The following is a 9,121-nucleotide window of genomic DNA, read 5'->3' as shown; positions in this document are numbered from 1 at the left end:
ATCACATTTCAATCAGTTTGCATTCTCTACCTGGACACTGTCAGTTTGTAACATGTAGGTGTGGTCACTGAACACCTTAAGCGGCGAACAAATTCGATCTTGTAGCTTCTAAGACGTTTCGTACCTCAAAAAAAATGTTTGGATATCAGGGTTTTAAAGTCATCAGGTCATGCTCCGCGTAGTGCGCATGGAAGCGGTGGTAATGAACAGGAATTACGCGCTGTGTCTGTGCTGATAATAGACCTGATTTTTTTTTCTTTTCTTTTTTTAATCAAGCGGTAAGATATTCAGTCCAGATCCAAGTCACACGTAGTCCACAGAAACGTGTCTCTACCTTTTTCTCTTCAAAGTTCTCTCCATGAAATTCCAGTCCTCGGCGCGCAGTAGTTCTTGATCTCGGCGGGAGGAAGCGGACCAAAGGAAGATGACCATCCACGCCGAGGGTCTCGTGGCTATCGTGATCTTCTACCTGCTCATTCTGTTCGTGGGGATCTGGGCCGCATGGAAGAACAAGAACTCCGGCGTTGGCGAAAGTGGAGACCGGAGCGAGAGCATCATGGTCGGGGGGAGAGACATCGGGTTGTTCGTTGGTGGATTCACAATGACCGGTGCGTTGATTAAAACATTGGGAGTTTTTTAAAAATGTTTTCAGGAAGTGTTCAGCATGATTCTGTCAATTGTAGGTATCGCGTGATGGTATAAAAGTGGATACATTTCTTCTTTTACGCACGGACAGCACCGCAGCCATAGATAATCATTTATCATCGAAAGTTTCAACATTACATCCAGCAAATTTAGAGCAATTTAAGACGCGACGACTGATGGATGAAACGTTTCAAATATGAGCCATAACTCGTAAATATCACCTGAGAGTCTGTTGAACGGATTCATTTTGATTTGACTGGATTCCTTTCCATCCAGGACGGACAAATATTACTTACAGGATTCTTGTTATTCGAATAAACTTGTGCGTCAAAGTGTTGGTGTCATAAAAAAAAGTGTTTTATTTCTTGCTTTCAGCTACCTGGGTGGGTGGAGGCTACATCAACGGCACGGCAGAGTATGTCTACCTGCCGGACTACGGCCTGGCTTGGGCGCAGGCACCCTTCGGTTACGCTCTCAGCCTGGTAGTGGGTAAGCGCCAGTGTCTTGGTGTAGCTCCTTTCTTTAATTGTGCCAAGTGTGCGTTGAGCGTGAGATTGCACCAGTCATCGTGCATGTGTTATTCAGTATTTTAGGTAATCCATCACAGTGATCATCATTTCTGCTTTTATTCTTGTTGATCTAAATCCGTGGCTCATTCTGCATGTATGCTTGCAACTTTAATACCGCACAACTGTGACAATAAGCTGGTATTTGTTGCCATTTCAAGTCTCTGCTGCTTTTTGAATATTACCCTGAAATAAATGTTTTACTGCTCTCTGGGGCTTTAGTGAGTATGTAGTATAATGTGATATAAAAGTGCAGTAAAAACACATGTAAAATCACTGGTGAAATACAGTATATCTTACATTTAAAGCAACATTATGTAGAAATCTCCCGCTCACTGAAGGTACGTAGTGCAGAAACAAGTAATTGGGAGGGCGAAGTAGCTGAGACAGAGACACCACTCACCCTATTACGACACACTGTACCACCAACATGATTTTGCGGCTGTTATTTTAAGGTGAAAAAAAAAAAAAGTTACACATTGTCGCTTCAATGTCCGACATCATTCAGGCGGCCTTTTCTTTGCCAAGCCCATGCGCTCCCGCGGGTACGTCACCATGCTGGATCCCTTCCAGCAGCTGTATGGAAAAAGGATGGGCGGCCTGCTCTTCATCCCCGCGCTCATGGGGGAAATCTTCTGGTCTGCAGCCATTCTATCTGCCCTGGGTAGGTGATAATTGTTAGAGTATGAACTCGTTACGAACGCCGCATTGCGTTAACTGTAACATCCATTCGGTTTTCTTCTTCCCTCTAACTGATGACTGTGACTCGTGGGCTGAATGCGTCGTCCCGCAGGAGCCACTCTGAGTGTGATCGTGGACATAAACATCAACATGTCCGTGGTGATCTCAGCCCTGATCGCCATCTTCTACACGCTCGTTGGAGGACTTTACTCTGTGGCGTACACGGATGTAGTCCAGCTCTTCTGCATCTTTGTGGGCTTGGTGAGTGTCACTGTTAACATCTGCTCAGCTCGGGACGACACAGGTTATAATAAATTCTAGCACTGGAATGATTTCAGGACAATTAAACAGGGTTTTACCAGTATAGACTGGAAGCCAAAGTTATGTCCCGTATGTTTGAGCTCAAAATGTGAAGCTCTCATCGGCAAATACTTTATATCAATCTTTGAGGTAAAAAAAAAAACAAAAAACAACCTTTAAGGATACACCAGTCATCACATTTTTGAGCTTGTCTGAATCTGATGAAGACACAGATCAAAGTGCATTCATTAGGAAAAAACCTAATTAAAAAAACATGTTGGTAATAACAGACAAGTTGGCTGCTACAGCAGTGACAGTGTTTCAACATTTGTAAGGGTGAACCACTGGATTTTTTAAAGAGACCTTGGGTGAAATTTCCAACTGTATTTGTCGCAACAACAACATAAACACTAGCCATGTTTCTGGCTACCAAAACAGGTAATTTCAGACAAAACATGATCTTTTCCTAAACCTAACCAAGTAGTTTTTGTGTCTTAACCAAACCAGAGCATTGACACGGTGTTATCAAAACATGAAATAGAGAATTTAAACTAAAGATACAAAAAGTTTCAACATATCCAGGGCTGGTAGAAATGTACATTGCCAACACTTAATTCTGCATATTCTGCAGGGCTGTGAAAAAAAGAGGAACACAGCAAAAGCGGCTCCTTGGATGCCTCCTATGGTAGCACATTGGAGATAAAAGTGGCCCAACAGGGTTTCGGTGTGTTTCACCATGAAGGCATCACGACTGTCACTGCATACAGTTGCTGCTTTTTTTTATGTTTTCCACCCCTGCTCCTCTGACAGCTTGAGTCAGCAACTTTATAACAAAGTAGAATCTGGGATTAGTGTCTTTCAACAGCTTTGACAGTGAAAACTTAAAAAAAGTCTGAATGCCTATTCAATAATAATAATATCTGCATCCTGATCCCTTTCTCTCCATCAGTGGATCAGTGTGCCTTTTGCCCTGTCCAATCCTGCCGTGGTGGACATCAGCATTTCAGCCAAGGAGGCAATCTACCAGTCACCCTGGCTGGGGAAGATTGAGCCTGAAGACAAATGGCTCTGGGCGGACAACTTCTGCTTGCTGGTGAGCCAATTTTTAATAAGAAAAAATAATCATCAAGAGACAGTAAATTACTGTAAAGTATATACACATTTTCGATTCTGCTATAAAGTGTTGCAGGCGGGGTGGGGGGGTTGAGGTGAAGCGGCTAAGGCAACAGGGTTCGTTTCTTTGAGGTTTACTCTGAAGATGAACGTGTAGGACTCGAATGAAGTTTCAGAGCTGTTCTGCATTGGTTTGGTGTCTGTATTTACTACGGTGTTTCTGTTTCTAGATGTTGGGGGGGATTCCCTGGCAGGTCTATTTTCAACGGGTTCTTTCTGCCTCTTCAGCTACCTACGCCCAGGTCCTCTCCTTCCTCGCCGCCTTCGGCTGCCTGGTCATGGCCGTCCCCTCTGTCCTCATAGGAGCTATAGGGGCCTCCACTGGTAAATACTCAAACACACAGCTTATCTTCATTTGTCTTAAAAACACTTAAACTGTCACCTAGTTTTATTTTGCAGCACATTTCTATAGTCTGATCAAAAATACAACTGCATGTTATTAACATCTGGATTAGAAGTCTAAACATACCAGAAAAATGAGCAAACCGCCTCACACACGAACAGTTAAATCACAGATTAACATATCCGACACTGATCTGTAAATGATATGCGCACACATATTGATTACACGGTTAACGAAACATCAAAAGACAATCGTCACATCCAGAAATCTGATCCTTTATTTAAACAGGAAAGTGCGATCAAAGGAAACACAATGCAGCCTCCCTGGGTTGTTTACACCCCCAGCAGCAATTTTTTGTTGTCAGATGTGTAGATGCATACAGTATCTGGAGGGTAAACAACATCAGACGGATCCTGTCACGACGGGCTGAAGGAGAGAGAGCCATCGGACCGTGCTGATTTAGTGAATATTACATCTGAAGAGGGGCTAATTAATGTCGTCCGTCTGAAGCTGTTTCATGTGTAACAGACGCTAATCAACCACTGCTTGTGAATATTCGGAGGAGGGGGAGTATGTATACCTCTGGAGGATGAAGAGGAGGATGAAACAAGTGGCAGAAAGATAGAAGGATGTCAGAGGGTTGAGAAATAAGGGAGTAACACGTTGTCCTGCTGGACAGAAGGATGGGACAGCAGTGGACTGGAGCATGTGGGGTGAATGGTTCCAGCTTCTTAATTGTGGAGATTCGCTGCTTTTCTTTATGATAGTAAATGACGAGTCTTTGGATGACATCACTTTGGTCTTTATTTATTTTTTTCCACTTTACAGGCTAAACAGTAATCAGTTAATCATTAAAATAACCAGGAGATTAATCAATAACAAAAAAAACCCATGTCATTACAATGAAATGTGGTACACACGTTCATGTTCACCTCATTTAAATTTGTAGTTTTATAACTCTGGATTAAGAACCTGGAAACTTCCCATAAGCCTCAGCTGAACGTCGTGTTAAGTGCTTATTGACTAACGTTAGCATGCTAACATGCTAAACCATAATGGTTAACATTGTCAACATTGGTATAGCTGTAGACTAATGATGTCACAGTTTTAGCTAACTTCCCATAGCAATTCCCTCATAGCAGCAAACAGAAGGACCCCGCTCTCTGCGTGTTCACAGATAGGACCGCCTCTTTATGGAGTGCTCTGTCCCGATTGGATGAAGTGGGCAGGGATACCAGAAAAGTTATTGTCTCTATTACTGCAGTGGGAGGGGGGACATTGGTTACTGACCAAACACTCTCTGACAGTGATTACTGGTGGAATATAGAGCATTTAATATTATTTTATTTTTTAAATCATATACAGCCGCTGTTCGTTTGCCACAATTCCACATATTCATTGTTTCCCGCTGAAAAATAGCAGCCTACATCTATGAAAAGTTCTGTATTTAATCAGCTTGAAGTGTCTCATTAGAACCAAATGCTTCACATGCACACACTCACATGCTCATACTTAATATGATTATTAATCTAATTTACAATTAAAATCTAATTAAATTACATGATGCATTCCTCGATGCTGGCTCATATTTCATAACCAATGGCCCAGTGTATTCACTGGATGTCACATTTTCAGTCAGAATCTATTATATCTGGGATCATCTTACTACTGTGGCTTCTTACTGTATTCTGACCAAGAGCACGCCATTATCTTTTCTTTGTTGGATTTTAGCACACAGACATGTGAGGCACTCTTGTTTCTCAGCAAATAAAACAAGTGTATCCACAGGGTGCATTATGATGCAAATTCACAGGATCAAGTACAGTCCACGTTCAGTTATCTTGTGTTAATTCCTCACACAAGTCCCTGAATTACTTAAAGATAATCATGACACTTGGATGCAGAAAAAACAATGAATAGTGAAAAAGTGGGGGGAAACAACACGTTTGTGACTATGGTTCCCACTTCTTCTTCTTCCAGACTGGAACCAGACCTCTTACGGGTCCCTCCCACCGAAGGACAAGGATCAGTCAGACATGATCCTCCCCATAGTGCTTCAGCACCTCTGCCCGCCCTACGTCTCCTTCTTTGGTCTGGGGGCAGTGTCGGCTGCCGTCATGTCGTCAGCAGACTCATCCATTCTCTCAGCCAGCTCCATGTTTGCCAGGAACATCTATCAGCTCGCCTTCCGACAGTCGGTAAGGTTGCCGACAATAATACACATCTGCACAGTTTGAGACGCTGGTTGCAAGCATCAGTCATATAATCAATAAATCAATTCTAGTTCCATCCCAGTGGTTTGCAGATGTGTCAGATCTTGCCTGTTGTGCATGCTGAACATACAAAACCAAACCCCAAACCTTCAGACAAAACATGACTGGCTCAACAGAACTAAGAGGGTCAAAACTGTAACTAGTCCAATAATTCCTTTATCTCTTTCTTCTCTCTTCCAGGCCTCAGACTGGGAGATTGTTTGGGTGATGCGCGTCACAATTTTTGTATTTGGGGCCCTTGCCACGGCTATGGCGTTACTGACAGGATCAGTGTATGGCCTGTGGTACCTGAGCTCCGACTTGGTCTACGTCATCATCTTTCCCCAACTCCTCAGTGTGTTATTCGTCAAGGGCACCAATACCTACGGCTCTGTGGCCGCCTATGTTGTTGGTCTTTTGCTACGCATCGGTGGAGGGGAACCTTACCTCAAACTTCCTCCCTTCATCTACTACCCCGGTTGGGTGACCCAGGAGAGAGTCCACCACCTTACTGGGGATGTGGAGCACTTTGTTCAGCAGAGGTTCCCATTTAAGACTATGTCCATGGTGGCGTCCTTCTTGGCAAATGTGGCAGTCTCTTACCTGACCAAGTACCTGTTTGAAAGCGGCATGTGGTCACATAAGTACGACTTCCTGGACGCCGTGGTGTCCAAGCATAGCAAGGAGATCATGGACAAAGCCACGCTGGTGAGCAACCACGATAACATCATTCTTTCAGAGATGGCGCCCGTCAAGCAAGTCCTGGGCGCGTCACTCGCTGGGACATTCACCAACACTGAGATCCTCAGTGATGACGGGGCGTCTAGTCCAGAGGCTTTTCACAATGAAGACTAGGCAACAGAGGCACAAAGAAATCTAGAACCAAGGAATTTGAAGAAGAAGGAATAATCAAAGAGGCAACGACATTCTTCAGGAAACTTGCTACTGCCACACTGGAAGTTGGAATCAGCAGACATCTGCTGTGGCTTCCGAGTGACTCCACAGGTTTGTTTTATGCTGATGACGTGGTGCCTCCTTCTTTTTTAAGATCCCTTGCCTAGAACCAGGAGGTTGACTCAGCTGTGTCAAGCGTACCATAACTCATTCTTGTGTTGTTGGTTTTTTTTTTTTCTTTTTATCATGACTCTGTGAATCTACAACCACAACAACCTGTTTAATTTAGGTGCTGCTACAGTGATCAGAGGGACTTTCAGGTGGAAACAAGGAAAGACTACAGAAGACATGGAGTATGTGATGACATCGACTAGGGTCCGCTGTGGGTAAAGAGATTGTGCAATATCTAACCAAGGCACTGTGTCAATGTCTACATAGCAGTGTGTGTGTTGATGTACATGCACATATGTACACTTGGCATCCTGGATTTTAAGTTTTAAATTTGCGTAGAGTATATTTATTAATAGAGCAATAATATTTTTAGGATCTCTGTTGTATAGATAGATACATTGTGCTGGATTTGCAAGTTTCTGTCATTGTTTTTAAATCAAGAGACCAATATTTTTTACTTATTTATGTATTTAATTTAGCTTATTTTTACATTGTGTGTTCACCTCGCTCTTAATCCTCCTGTTGTTCTCGCTTATTCCGCACACAGCAAGTGTCAAGTTACAAGCCCTGTACCACCAACATGTTACCAATCCCCTTGACTCGCAAACAGAAGGTTGATATCGGATGATTCTACAAGATCCCAGGTCACGTTCAGTCAAGTTAGAGTTTAATGCCAACATTTCTAGAGTACATTTTTCCAGAAGTCCAATATTCACCCTCCTTTTAGCTCTGTTTTGTTCTCCATCAACCTCTGAGGCAAGAGTATGCATGGGCTGTCACCGAAAGTTTTACGGGTATGATCAATGTGACATTAGCTAGTCAATTAGCCAAACAAGCTTGATAGCCGGCTACCTCTTAATATGAATCGAACAGGGGCTAAGAGAGTTTGCTTGAGGCGATAAACATGTTCGTTATGTTGTATTTTTCAGCCTAGAGGCTCACTCACATGCTAGAGATGGAATCAGGAAACCTTATCCGAACAGCAAGCATGATGAAGTTAACAACTACGTTCATTTCGCATATTCCCATTTAGGTCACGGCCACTGAGCAGGATATATAGGGGCAACACTATCAGAGCCTTCAACATGTGATATGTTTATGTGTGAATTATTTCAAAAGTACAATAACATAAATTATTTAAAATGAAATAATCGCACCCAACCCCCCCTTTAGCTTTAAAATATTCCACCATTTTCTGCCTCCTGTCGTTGGAAACAAGGTTGACGAGAGCTGTGCGAGTTACAAAAATTGGGGCGGAAAACCAAAATAGTAAGCTTAAAGTCACAATAACAATTTTAAAAAATAAGAGCAGCTTTAAAGCGGCAACAGATAACTTTTCCCACGTAGTGTTTGAAAATGATGTTATTGTTGGCACCACTGTGGCAAAGACAACTAGATCAGAGTCACAAATATCAACAGCATAGGACAAAACATTATAGTTTATTAGATTATTCAGTCTATAATAGAAATGGATTGACAGTGCACCTAAGTGACTGTGTGCCCGCTGCCAGGCAAAATTGTATAGTCTTAGTGAGGTTTACAGGGAACCAAAATGGTTTCAGACAGTGGTCTCATTATTCCATATCCATTACACTGTGCAATCCACATTTTCTTCATGATGATAGATTGAATCAGACAATGTATCTATTGCCAGTTAAGGTAAAGATAATGGTCATAGTCAATCATAAAAAAGTAATCATTCATAGCATTTTATAAGATGGGACAGAAACTGAGCTCTCTGTCGCCAAAGTCAAACACATAAACCATCCTCCCTACCTTTTATGCCACAACTTTGGCACTGCACGTCGAGTTTGTACTGCAGAATCATCATGAACGATATGAATGTAATCCCGTACACCATCCTGATTTACTCAGTGTCAACCATTCAGCACGAACTTACAGAGGATCTTAAAAAAAATGTCTTTCCAGCGTTCACTCAAGGCAGCCATTGGCTTCCATTCATCATTCATGCAATCAATTTGCAATCTTTGTTTTTGTCAAACCTGTGATTGTGTAGAGCGTCTCTGAATTAGTGTGCATTTACAGGTGACAACAATAAAAGCACATATGAAGATCGGTTTACAAGTTCACATACA

At 42.5% G+C, this 9,121-nt stretch overlaps 1 protein-coding gene across 1 annotated transcript; it reads left to right on the top strand.

The window, feature by feature from the left end:
• Positions 1–424: 424 nt before the first annotated feature.
• LOC119025244 (high-affinity choline transporter 1-like) lies at positions 425–7,433 on the top strand. Its single transcript, XM_037108628.1, has 8 exons — positions 425–608; positions 1,021–1,134; positions 1,720–1,875; positions 2,005–2,153; positions 3,142–3,285; positions 3,536–3,689; positions 5,689–5,906; positions 6,162–7,433. The coding sequence occupies exons 1-8, from the start codon at positions 425–427 to the stop codon at positions 6,813–6,815; spliced, it is 1,773 nt and encodes a 590-aa protein (XP_036964523.1). The 3' UTR covers positions 6,816–7,433.
• The last annotated feature ends 1,688 nt before the right edge of the window (positions 7,434–9,121 follow it).

This window comes from Acanthopagrus latus, chromosome 9, assembly GCF_904848185.1.
Source record: "Acanthopagrus latus isolate v.2019 chromosome 9, fAcaLat1.1, whole genome shotgun sequence".
In the NCBI taxonomy this organism is placed as follows: domain Eukaryota; kingdom Metazoa; phylum Chordata; class Actinopteri; order Spariformes; family Sparidae; genus Acanthopagrus; species Acanthopagrus latus.
This window is presented reverse-complemented; position numbering and strand designations above follow the sequence as displayed.

Bases quoted from the DNA above. Each gene is read 5' to 3' on its own strand.
- LOC119025244 (XM_037108628.1), top strand. From the start codon at position 425: ATGACCATCCACGCCGAGGGTCTCGTGGCTATCGTGATCTTCTACCTG. The intron at 1,135-1,719 runs GTAAGCGCCAGT...GACATCATTCAG, and splicing joins CGCTCTCAGCCTGGTAGTGG to GCGGCCTTTTCTTTGCCAAG. The intron at 2,154-3,141 runs GTGAGTGTCACT...TCTCTCCATCAG, and splicing joins TCTGCATCTTTGTGGGCTTG to TGGATCAGTGTGCCTTTTGC.